Raw genomic sequence first — 12,776 nt, 5'->3', positions numbered from 1 at the left:
CCGCGCTGCTTCCTCACAACCCTGCTCAACTCAGGAGCAGTATGGCTCGATCTGACCGTGACCTCGAGCAACGCCTGCACTCACTGTTAAAAGTCTCATGAGGAGTAAGAGGAACAAGATCCTATACCATAAAACAAATTTGTCACAATCAAGAAAATATACACTGCCACAGCAGAGTATACAGAACCATACATTTTGAGGACCGTGAGTCACAGTCAGCAACTTTTATCTTATGAAGTTCCTGACATTGACTTAACCACGGTGCCACCCTGAATATGGATTATTTCAAGATCTAAGCATTACACAAATTAAATACAGCACCTTGCAGCAGCTGCACCTAAAATAATGGTGTTAAAATTCAACCAGCAAAATTTAAAATTTAGTTTTAAAATCAAAATTCGCAAGCTACACTTCTAAATCCCCAAACTCAAGCAGCAATATTCCCTTCGTTACCTCTTTTGTCTCCTCATGTAGTCCACGACAGCAAGCATTGTTCTCTGTGATTTTTTATCCACACAGCATCGGAACAGGTGCTCTGACTCTGACAAAGACAGAGAGCTCCCCTTAGCCCCGGACAGACTTGCTTTCGTACGTTTGTCCCCCTGTGTGTCTGTCTCCCTCTAGGCTACAGCGTCTCGTAGGCAGAAACCGGGCACAAAACTGGTTCTTAATAAATATGAATGGAGAAGTAGAATTTAATGGCATTTCTTATTCTTTTAAAATAATCTACTGTGCTTAGGGGCGCCTGGGTGGCTCAGTCATTAAGCGTCTGCCTTGGGCTCAGGTCATGATCCCAGGGTCCTGGGATCGAGCCCCGCATCGGGTTCCCTGCCTGGTGGGGAGTCTGCTTCTCCCTCTCCCTCTGCCCCACCCCCTGCTCATGCTCTCTCTAACAAATAAAATCTTTTAAAAGAAATAAATAAAACAGAATTTAATTACTATTTGTATCTTATTTCTGAAGGGGACTAATTCACTGATTCAGTAAATACTTATCGAGGATCTTTTCTGTACCAGGTGCTCGGGATACAACCCTGACTACGAGAGACGACTGCTGTGCGCACAGAGCTCACCGAGCTCACCGATGACACAGTGTGCTGAGCGCTAGGACCGGCAAGGTGGACGGCACGGAGAGGCTTACCGAAAGGAACCTGATCTGAACAAGAAAGTTTCACAGAAAAAGTGGTATCTGATAGAAGAGTAACAGCGTCCCAGGCAACAGTCACACTACCTGAGACGGCCAAACAAGAACTTAGTGAAAGAGGATCAGCTGTGCCGAACCACAGAGCTGAAAAGGCAGTAAGGGCATGGGGGCAAGCAAGGAACAGATGGACTCACATTATTTACAACAGAAACTGGCAGGATCTGGCCATCAGATGGACACGGGAGAGAGGTTGTCTGGCTCGGGCAACTGAGTGCCATTCACTGAAGACATGAGAGAAGTAGGCCAAGGGAAGGGGATGGAGATGGTGAGTTTACTTTGGAGAAGTGAGTCCGGGGTGCGTAGGAGACACTCAAGGGAAGGCAGGAGACTGACAGACATCAGAAAAGATAAACCACTTAATCTGGTAGAAATCGGAAGCCACTTCCTTTTAAACCACAGAATTTTACATGTGAAATTTAAATTTTCATTTACAGCCTTACAGATATTGGCACTTTACACAGAGGTAAAATAAAACAGGCCATTTTTACCCATGAATGGCGATAGCATAAATATGTATGTATATATGATAAACATGAAAAAAAGTCTCGGCCATGTTCATGATAATAAACTGCCAGGTCATCACAGGCAGTGATTATATTAAACTTGGTAATAAAAATTGTTTTTAATATGACTTTAAATTATTTTAATATTTAAAGTTTAAATGCTTACTGGTAATTGGACCACCTACACCTTATTTCCCAAATTAAGGACAGGAGATTAGACTGGAGTTTAGACTGCAAAGTGTCTGTAAGAATTTTTATTTCACGTATTTCATTTTGATAATCTAAAGAAAATTCACATAAGCATATTTCGGATTATTTACAAGACCAAGTTATAATCTACTAGGAACACAGAATGAGCTTCCGTGTCTATGTTTATAATTGCATCATTTCAAACGGGAGATGTGGAAGTGCTGTCAATGGAGAAGAACTACTTAAAACATAGAACAGAGCAAAGTGAGGTCTACAAGACACCACGGTCACGTTGAACAGAGGTTTCAGCAGTCCAGAAAGAAACGACTGGAGAATCGTGTGACCACAACATACGCCAAAGTGACAGGAACCATAGTCAAGATTGGGAAAGAGCAATTTAGTTGCAGCGAAACAGCACACAAATCAATACTTGTTTCAGAACTGTACTAGTCTCAAGTACACTAAGTGAATTTGTACCTGGTTTTATGTTTGCACATAAATATGTTAATGACACTAAAGACAGCAAGTTAACATTATAGATGTGCGAGTTTTCTTCCTTTATTTTAGGTTTGAAAAACTGACCCACAATGAGCCCTCCGGTATGAATGTATGTATTATGGATACACACAATACACTATTCCTGCTCCTCATGTAAGTTCTCCTGCTATAAGCTCTTACTGTGGGAAATATTAGTTACAAAGCCTAAAAAGAAATTCGGTTATATAAGTAAATAAAGTATAATCTATTTTGGGCTTTCCTGGGGGGGGTGTTTTGTTTTGGGTTTTGTTGTTGTTGTTGTTGCTATTGTTAAAAAAAATCCAAGGTATATACCAAATGTTAACCACAGTTATCCCAGATCATAGGATTACAGGCAACTTAATTTTTAAATTTATGCTAATTTCTCTATTATTTTCCATAATAAATATTTTGTAATATAAAGGGTTATTTTCAAAAAATGAGTTGGCCAGATCTTTACCATAAAATTTCAACCTATCTTCCAACACGGGACCCATGATATTTGTTTGCATTTATTTGTCTTCCTTTCCCACGGCGAGAATGTAGGGTGTCTTCTTCATATCTGGGGTGCCAGTGCCAAGCTCAGTGCCTGACTCACACTGAATGCTCAGTTGCTCCACTATTAGTAGCCAAAATTCCCTGAAGGAGTACTATGCATCAAGTATTACCCTAGGTGCTTTACATATATTATCTCACTGAAAACAGACTACAACTTTCATGATGAGAAAATAAATATTTAGAGGTTACAGAATTAAGCCAATAAAGCATCCTGAAGGGATTCAAACAAATCTTTCTCTAGAACTGAGAAGTTAACAGTATAAATGCTAGGAATTTAACAGGATACCTGAATCCAAATTTGCAGGGGTCGTGGATCGGCTCGTTGGTAAGGAGTGTCTGAAACAGTTAGTGAAAAATCCCTGAATGTGTGCAGACAGCAGATTTCTCCATGATTCATCTGTATCTTGGAGTAAAATATCATGAATCAAGTATGGAAGCACAGTCTGACAAAAGTCAGTTTTCACCTGGAACATACAAACACAACAAGTCAACAGTCTGAGTGAAAGTAATCTATTTAACACTTTCATTCCCTGTTACGGGCATATTAGACTTAAAAGAAAAATGATAGACGAATCTGTCATGAACTCAGTGTATCTCTAAAACACACACAAAATGCATGTATCAGGGCAGTGCTTAAGAAAAATCAGAGTGACCTATGTTTCAACGTGAAGCATATGTGTTAGTTACACAACTGTCCATTTCCAATCTAGGCCATATGCACATAATGAAATTATTATGTCACAACTGCAAATAAAATTTCATGGTTGGAAAGTGTTACTAATAACACACAGTTTTCTAATTTGATATAAAGGAAAATGGGGAATCGAAGTTTAAGAGAAAAGCTGAAAATCTGATTTTTTACATTTTCTACACTCGGTAAAAAGCTGCAACGGTCATGTTCAAACGTTTATTATTTTAATAAACTCCAACTTGAGTATACAATTTGGGTACTTATTTGTGATATACTCCAAAGTGTAGAAAAGTACTTCAATACTTGTGGTACATTAAAACAGTACTCAACCTTATTTTTGTCAAGGTACTCCCTTCATGTATTTAGCACATACTACACGCACAAAACAGACAACAGATGACTAAATGCACATTTTTTCTTTTTAAACTAAAGACAAATCAAACGGCAGTTTTAGAAAGAATTTAAGGAATTTGGAATCGGGGTGTGGTGTGTATGTGTATTTGGAACATTTTATCTTGTGGCGCAAAGTCAGAACTTTATAAAAAAAACCTGAGTCATGCTCACTAACGGGAAATGCGCGGCGTCTAGGCTGTCACTGAGCCGACTTAGGACCAGCCCAAGGTAGTAATGCAGAGACTGTGACAATTTATTCACTGCCAACACTTCTTCTGTAGAAGCAAGGCCTGCCTTTTAAACTGCTTTCAATGAGGGCACTTTAGCAACATACTCCATCAGTTTTGTTTTTTTATTTTGAGTTTTTACTTAAATTCTAGTTAGTTAACATCTATGGTAAAATTGGTTTCAGGAGTAGAAATCAGTGATCCATTGCTTACATACAACAGCCCGGGCTCATTACAAGTGCCTCCTTATGCCCATCACCTGTCTAACCCATCCCCACCCAGGTCCCTCTATCAACCCTCCGTCTGTTCTCTATTGTGAAAAGCCTCTTGTGGTTTGTTTCCCTCTCTTTCTTTTCCCCCCTTCCCCTACGTTCATCTGTTTTGTTTCTTAAATTCCACATATGAGTGAAATTACATGGTATTTATCTTTCTCTGACTGACTTATTTCACTTAGCATAATACCCTCCAGCTCCATCCATGCCACTGTCTATCAGTTACTTTTAACTGGTAGATGTTGGAACCGGTCAGATATTTTGTTTTCACATTGTCATTGAATCGTGCTCGATGGTACAATATAAATTAGGTTAACATTAAAGTCTTAGAGCAACATCATATTATACTGTTTTGGATGGCATACTTGATAAAAGTGTGTAAATTTTGTTTGATTTGGTATAGACCTCTACTCTATTGAAATAAACTGTATTAGACCTTCAAAAATAAAAAAGCAGGGGTGCCTGGGTGGTACAATCAGTTAAACAACCAACCCTTGGTTTTGACTCAGGTTGGGGTCATGAGATGGAACCCTGCGTTGGGCTCCACGCTCAGCATGGCATCTGCTTGGAATTCTCTCTCTCTCCCTCTGTGGGAAGGGAGAGAAAGACAGTGCTTACTCAGTCTCTCTCTCTCATAAATGAAAAAATAATAATAATAAATAAATCTTTAAAAAAACAAATAAAAATAAAGCAACGTTAACTGCTACCTCTTTTTCTTAAGAAAGTATACTAGGGAAAGTAAATGACAATGACCTTAAAAAAATTTAAAAAAGCAGACTTTTGGTTAATGTAAGTAATTTACAATCATCAGTATTTTAACTGTTGTTAGTAACAAATTATTCAAGGCACCCTTTAGAGCTCATCCAGTACGAAGCTACCCCAAAGCTGAGACCAACCACACAAAGCTCTAGCTACACAAAGATGCCCTGCTTGATGGATTCCCAACACTGAGCACAGGTGATGCTTCATGGACATGATGTGCACAACCACCACACTGTTTAGAAAGAGAGGCCATAAATATGGACATGGAACCCAAATGTATCGGGACAACCAAAGGAAACTACTATGAGAAGGCTCAAATACAAAAAGCACAGGTAGTAAGGGATTAAGGCAGACTAATTAATTAATCTTCTTACTTCACACATTGGCTTTAATAGTTGAAGAATTTCACTTTTTGTGCCTCCACTATCCAAAAAAGCACAAGTCAGCCTCTTTATCCAAATGTCATGATTTTCACTTTGAGGAATCCACAGGCTCATATCATCCAGGCCTTCTAAAGGACTTTCTTTGTCCAGTCTGGGGACTTCTAAAAACTAGAAAGAAAATAGTCAAAACATGTAAGTAAGGTCATCAGAAATACATTTTATCTTTCTGACACAGAACAAATACCTAGGCATAAATCTGTTTCCAAACCAAACTAAACAGAGTTAAAAATAATACTGTAGGCAATGGGTAACTCTTAAAATTAAAATACATTTATGTTTATACGGAAGGCCAAGTGGTATGATAAAAAATTACTGGTCTGCACAGCAGGATACTTGAGCTCTACTCTCAGCTCACGAGTAGCATATTATACACATCACAAACTCTCTGCCTCCCTGGTCTCATGGACGAAGCCAGTCCAAGTCTACCACAGAGAACTGATTTCAAAATGTTAAAACTGATTATATTACTGGTGTTTTACAGATTATATTACTGGTTTTATTAATAGTTTATATTACCAGTAATTTCACTAAGACCAAAATTATATTTATGATAATATTAAAGAGACTATTACAATGATGGGTATATGTCCTGAAGTTAATTTGGTGAAAATTCTACTGTTTATCTCCCAATTGCTTTATGAAAAGAAAATATTAAAGAGGAATATGCTTAGACTAAAAGAGCAGCAAGAGTTCTTAAATGTCCTCTAGAGTCCTTTCAGTCAAACGTGATTATGATATTAAAGTGGAAAAAGGGAAGGGAGAAATCTATAGGTCATCTTGTATTTCACTAGGGGGCTGTGATACTTTAACTTCCTATGGAAATAAACACTTGCTTGTTGCACATCACCTACAAACCACACCCAGCATCAGTGGATTTCATGGGATCAATGTAAGGGTCTTCTACTCCTAAGAAGAAAGGCCTATCATTAAGAACTCCTCCTATCCTCCAAATCAATCAGCTTTCTATCTCAACTTTTCCACACTGCTATAATTAAAAACAGAAATGCCCTGGATTCAAGTACAGTTGGAATTACTTCTAAGAAAGGTTAAATGTTAGTATAATACTATCTAGGCAACTTGATATTCCTATCTCACAGCAAACAGAACTGTTCCAGATATAGTGGGTATTCAATAAACATTTATTATTTGAGAGACCTTTTTTTTTGATGTTCTAAAAGGCTGTAGATAGATCAGCATGGGATCAGGTGTCGTCTTATAAATCTCCCAGAAACGATGTCCAGTCTTTGTGGCTAAAATGCTTTTCAAACAGGTAACAGCAGCTGATCGCACTTTGACACTGAAAAACATATAATTCAGATGCTTATGAAGTATATTCAACTACTGATGAATGTGAAACACCCCCCAATAAAAAATTTAAATCTAAAATTTTACATTTATATTACAGGTTGACTCTGGAACAAGTGAGGAGCACTGATGCCACAGTCAAAATCTGTGTGTAAACCCTGATCCCCCAAAACTTAACCACTGATAGCCTGACAGGAAGACATACAGATAACACAGTCAACACATACTTGTGTGTGTTACATACTGTATTTTTACAACAAAATAATCTAGAGAAAAGAAAATGTTTTTTCTTTAATTTTATTTTATGATATTAATCACCATACATTACATCATTAGTTTTTGATGTAGTGTTCCATGATTCACTGTTTGTGTATAACACCCAGAAAACATTCTGAAGAATATCATAAGGGAGAGAAAATACATTTACAGTACCATACTGTATTTACCAAAAAAAGCTCACATATAAGTGGACACAGGCAATTCAAACCTGTGTCGTTCAACTACAAAGCGTAAAGGTTAACTGCATCAGGCAGTTTTTACATTAGGAAATTTCACACCTCTAAATAAAAATTCTAGGGGCACCTGGGTGGCTCAGTCGGTTAAGAGCCTGTCTTTGGCTCAGGTCATGATCTCAGGGTCCTGGGATTGAGGCCCATGTCAGGCTTCCTGCTCAACAGGGCGTCTGCTTCTCCCTCTCCCTCTGCCCCTCCCCACTTGTGTTCTCTTTCACTCACTCTCTCTCTCAAATAAACAAAATCTTTAAAAAAAAATTCTATAATCAAAATTCTACAGCATCAATGCCAAAATTATCAAACAATTTTTAATATTCCTTCAGTAAACCTGAGTTACTAATCACTGCAGGGGGGTAGGGGGCAGAGAAGGAGAGCAAAAGTAATCTCACAGCTAACCAAGCAGAAATTAGGATAGAATCTGTTGCAATTTCGTTTGGCATAAAGAGTCCGGGGGCAAAAGAAAACCCCGTCTGATTAGCTTAAGATCTTTGGAGTTATGACGCTTCTTCTCCAGGACTTATTTTAAAAGGATCAAAATACTCTCAATGAGAGCAGTGCCTTTGATTTTGACAAATGCCCAAAACATCCGCTTTTGCAATTTTCCTATTTTAATGTTCTGTATCAAACCACCTGGCAGTTTTCTTATTGTTTGTTTAGTCTACTCACACTAGATTTGAACAAGGACCTTGTCTGGTATGCTCATCAGTGAACCCAGTGCCTGGCACATAGTAGGGCTTCAGGGATTATGGCAATGAATAAAAAGACAATGATTTTTATTACAATACTTGAGATTAAAAGTATGGCAATGTAAAGGAGAATGCTTGTTTCAGGAGATGTTAATTTACGTCAAGTATCAAAGCCCCTGAATGTCAGACGAAGCAGGTGCTACAGCAGGCATACAGGCTCGTTCCATACTCACCAATCCTCCACCAGCGTGTTATTCAGGTAGGTCAGTGCTGTGAAGGTCCACTGAAGTTCTTTATCTTCAAATAACTCAGGGGCCTTGGTAGAAGAGGTATCTCTACCGTGCTGTATGGCTATCGTGGAGAAATCGACAGGACCCACTTCTCCCAAGCAGCTTCCAACAGCCTCTGTATTTAGAAATTCCTTCTCAGTACCGTTGTAGCTAAAAGATCTCCCATAAAACAAGTTTTTCCCCCACAAAAAATATCATGTTTTGTCATCCTTCAAGATTTAAGTGATTTCTCAAAGATTCTGAATAAAGAAGCTACTATATATTGTAGCATTTTCTTTATATATATATATCCATGTTGGCAAAAGATACTTTCCCCTATAAAATCATATCCAGGAGAGAGAAATTAGTAACAGAATATAGATAGTCAGGATGAAAGTCTATACACAGCTACTATATGAATGTAGCAACAGACTTTAGAACAGTTAAAAATTTTTGAGGTATTATATACATAAAGTACATAAACCTTAAACACTCAGTTCAGTGAAAATTCACACACACATTTTTTTCCACCTGTGTTATCACCATCCAGATGAAGACAGAGCAGTTCCTGCCAGAGAACTCCTTCACACTCTTTCCCAGCCATGAGGAAATTAAAATATACCCATAAATTTTTTGATAGCTCTCCTTTCAAAAGGGGTAGCCCTAGTTACTCTCCCCTTGAGTGTGGGGTGTACTTGGTGACTCACTTCTAACAGACAGTGTACAAGTCTTTCACTTCCTTGATTAAACTTATCTCCATGCACTGGATTCTCTTAGATGCTATTATAAACAGAACTGCAAATGGAACAAAATTTTCTTTTTAGATTGTTCACTGACAGCGTAGAGAAACACAACTAAATTTTGTGTGTGGATCCTGTATCCTGCAATTGTGCTGAATTCATTTATTAGCTTTATTACAGTAGATTTCTTGTAGATTCTCTGGGGTTTTCTAGAAATAGGATCATGTCATCTGTGACTAGACACAGTTTTACTTCTTTCTTTCCAATCTGGGTGCTTTTTCTTTTCTTCTTGTTCCACTGCTCTGGCTATTACTTCCAGTACAACTTGGACCAGCACTGGTGAAAGCAGGCAACCTGTCTCCTTCCTGACCTGGGGGTGAAAGCTTTTCGTCTTTCACCACTAAGAATGACAAACAACCATACTAAGATTTTATGCTACACAGGAAAGCCCCTCAGGGCTCCTGGAGCAAATCAGGTCTGTCCCTAGAAACAGTTAAACTACGGACAAACACGTGAATTCCTTGGTCAAAGGAAACTTCCAGGGTGCTGGTAAGGCTCTGTTTCTTGGTCTGGGTGTGCTAGTTGCACAGGTATTTTCTGCTTGCAAAAACTTTCAAGTTACATACTTTTATCTGTACTTCTCTGTATGTACAGTACATTTCAGCAAAAAAACTTACAAAATAAAGGAGTGCCCTAGTTACTAGGCTCCCACTAAGAAGACAAGAAAGACTCCACTGAACGGAAGTAGAATCTGTGAAGGACCTCTTATTCCTCCTATCTTTCTTATTTGAAGCAATGTTGTCATGACAACCTCAAGGTGACTTCAATCAGTGTCTGCATCCTGTGATCACTAAGTCTAAACACCTCTTCTAGGCGGGATGTGTGGTGGCCATTTACCTTACACTAGGATAGCCCCAAATGGTGGTAGGAAAGGGCTTGGATGCAGCTTTCATATCTAAGTTTAATTCACCCAGCCCTCCAAATCCTCATTCTTACCCTGCCCTATAAAAAAGATTAAGTACTGCTCAGTTATATTTACAAAATATACCAGAAGTCAATTTATTTGCAACTTAACAGTACAAATATTTATCTCTGACTTCCCTAAATATTTATAAGATGTTTTTGAATGAACAGTGATGCACACATGTAAATCACTAGCTTTGCACTTTATGCAAATGTTTAAGGAAGGAAAATATGGAAGGAGGCTCCTTAGGGACACTTGAACTAAACATAAATATACCTCAGCTAGCATCTCACATTTCCCTACTATCCCAAATTACAAACTTCTACTGAATTTGAAAAGAGACGACCACGCAAACATAAAAACTCATATTCATTTTAGCCAAAGAGTTTACCTAAAACTTCTCTTTCACCAGTGTGGTTCACTGCCAACTTGCATAACTGCAACAAGCTGACAATGAGCTTCACCATTATGCCATCCTGCGGGTTATCTAGGAGCAGTTTAGATTAGAAAAAAAATAGTTTCAATTACAATGGAGAAAACACGTTTCTTTACAATATGTTTATAGATTAAATTATCTGACTAGAAAACTTTCATAAAGTTTTTTTAAAAACAAGGTTTTAAATCACAAGCAGGTCAAAAAACATAATGTGAATGTATTTGAACTTTCTTATAAAATAGAACCATGTAAAAGTGAAAGTGAAGCAGTATCTTGCAGACAGAGAAAGAGAAATAGCCTAATAAGCTGCACCAATTAGCCAATACCTTAGCAAAATCACTAAGAGTTAGAAACACAAAAATCATTCAACATTAACTGACAAGAGACCTTAGAAGCACACTTTGGTCTTTAACCCCTAGATTTAGTCTAGACCAGCAATATCCGATAGAACTTTCCACAATGATAGAAATGTTCTCTAACGTGCACAGTCCAACAACAGCAGCTAGCGGAGTTGCTCTGAGAAGCTGACATGTGCTGGTATGATGAAGAAACTCAACCTTAAATTTCATTGAACTTTAATTCACTGAATCAAATAGCTAAAAACAACTAGTGTCTGTTTTGGACAAGACAGGTCTGCACCAATGAATCACCCAAACACACAAGAACAAAAAAAAGAGGTATTCATCTTTGACACACACACACACACACCTCAGAACAAATGCACTCCAAACTCTGAGCTCATATGATCAAGACCAAAATTAGTTTTTAAAACTACTGGAGGGGCACCTGTGTGGCTCAGTCATTGAGCGTCTGCCTTCGGCTCAGGTCAGGATCCCAGGGTACTGGGATCGAGCCCCGTGTCGGACTCCCTGCTCAGTGGGGAGTCTGCTTCTCCCTCTCCCTCTGCCTGCCTCTCTGTTTGTGCTCTATCGCTCTCTCTCTCAAATAAACAAATAAAATCTTTAAAAAATAAAAAATAAAACTACTGGAAAAGAACCCACAATGGAATTAAGAAATTAATGGGCAAAAGATGAAAATCAAAACTTAAGTAGGAAAATTTTCCCCTAAGTACAATACTAGAATAACCTAAACTCAAATCAAATTAACATAAAAATTAATGTTTTCTTAAGTAAAAAAAAAAAAACTAGAAACACATATACAAATATGTGTTTATACAGAAAAACACACACACATATACATCCATGATTATAAATATGCACATACATAAGAGACTTGAAGCGGGATACATTTCTTTTATTTAAATAAGTTGGAGCAATAGGCACAGACAGATTACCCATATGCCTGGCTCTAAGGAATTCAAATGTTTCTTTCAGGCAGTAGGAAGTGGTTAAAACTTTTTAAGCAGTAGAATAACACAATCGTGTCTGGGTTTAGAGAAACCATTCTGGCAGAGATGTACAGGATGGATAAAATGGGGTTAATTCAAGGTGAGGAGACCACCCACAATCTCTTTTATGGTGAGATGAGAAATGATGAACTACATGCTGAGAGCCTGAAGTAGGTCCACAGCAATTAAACAAAGGGCAAGAATTTATAAACAGACTCTTTCAAAAAGAAAGAGGTACAAATAACCCGTGTCATTAACATCAGTACCCTGAGATGCTCTCATGAGATCCACCATCTGGTCCTTATGCTGAGCTAGCTGTCTGCAGAGATCCTTCAGTCCTTCCAGCCTTGTCAAAGGAAGTGCATCATAAACACTCACGGAGAGAAAATGATTTATTTCCTAAAAGAGAAAATTAGTTAAAAATGTAACTTGCTTTATGTACATGTATGAAGTCTATCAAATAAAACTTAAAGAAAAAAATTAGTGCCTTTTATAGACACTGATTCATATCACTATTATTACCACACGAGGCAGAAATAAATGGCTTCTTCCATTTCACATCCGCCAATGTTGTAATCACTTAAATTCTAACAGACTCATGGTAACATACTTAAGATTTTAAGATGTAATAGCATCCTCCAAAAGAAAAGCTTAAAATTCTACTTATTTAGTACTTTAACTCTAGTTTTACATCTTAGTACATTTAACTATATTGTCATATTGATATACAGTCAGATATGGAGTATGGTTTTAAAATTATA

General features: G+C 37.8%; 1 protein-coding gene across 11 annotated transcripts in view; it reads right to left on the bottom strand.

Annotated features, from left to right (window-relative positions):
* Nucleotides 1–12,776, bottom strand: part of ATM (ATM serine/threonine kinase) — a 117,912-nt gene that overhangs the window by 35,789 nt on the left and 69,347 nt on the right. For 8 of the 11 annotated variants that reach the window (XR_003517286.1, XM_027578286.1, XM_027578289.1 and 5 more), the window contains 7 exons: nucleotides 12,282–12,414; nucleotides 10,623–10,718; nucleotides 8,492–8,663; nucleotides 6,911–7,052; nucleotides 5,687–5,863; nucleotides 3,254–3,431; nucleotides 454–541 (listed from right to left, as the gene is read on the bottom strand). Coding sequence is in view for 10 of the 11 variants with exons in the window: in XM_027578286.1 (XP_027434087.1) it covers nucleotides 454–541; nucleotides 3,254–3,431; nucleotides 5,687–5,863; nucleotides 6,911–7,052; nucleotides 8,492–8,663; nucleotides 10,623–10,718; nucleotides 12,282–12,414 (986 nt within the window). In the remaining variant the exon portion in view is untranslated. Of the gene's footprint in view, nucleotides 1–453; nucleotides 542–587; nucleotides 667–3,253; nucleotides 3,432–5,686; nucleotides 5,864–6,910; nucleotides 7,053–8,491; nucleotides 8,664–10,622; nucleotides 10,719–12,281; nucleotides 12,415–12,776 lie in introns of those variants that run through there. The other 3 variants (XM_027578292.1, XM_027578293.1, XM_027578294.2) reach the window with 3 other exon arrangements.

The sequence above is a fragment of the Zalophus californianus genome, chromosome 11, assembly GCF_009762305.2.
Source record: "Zalophus californianus isolate mZalCal1 chromosome 11, mZalCal1.pri.v2, whole genome shotgun sequence".
Lineage (NCBI taxonomy): Eukaryota > Metazoa > Chordata > Mammalia > Carnivora > Otariidae > Zalophus > Zalophus californianus.
Note: the sequence above shows the minus strand (reverse complement) of the source record. Positions and strands in the feature narration are given on the sequence as shown.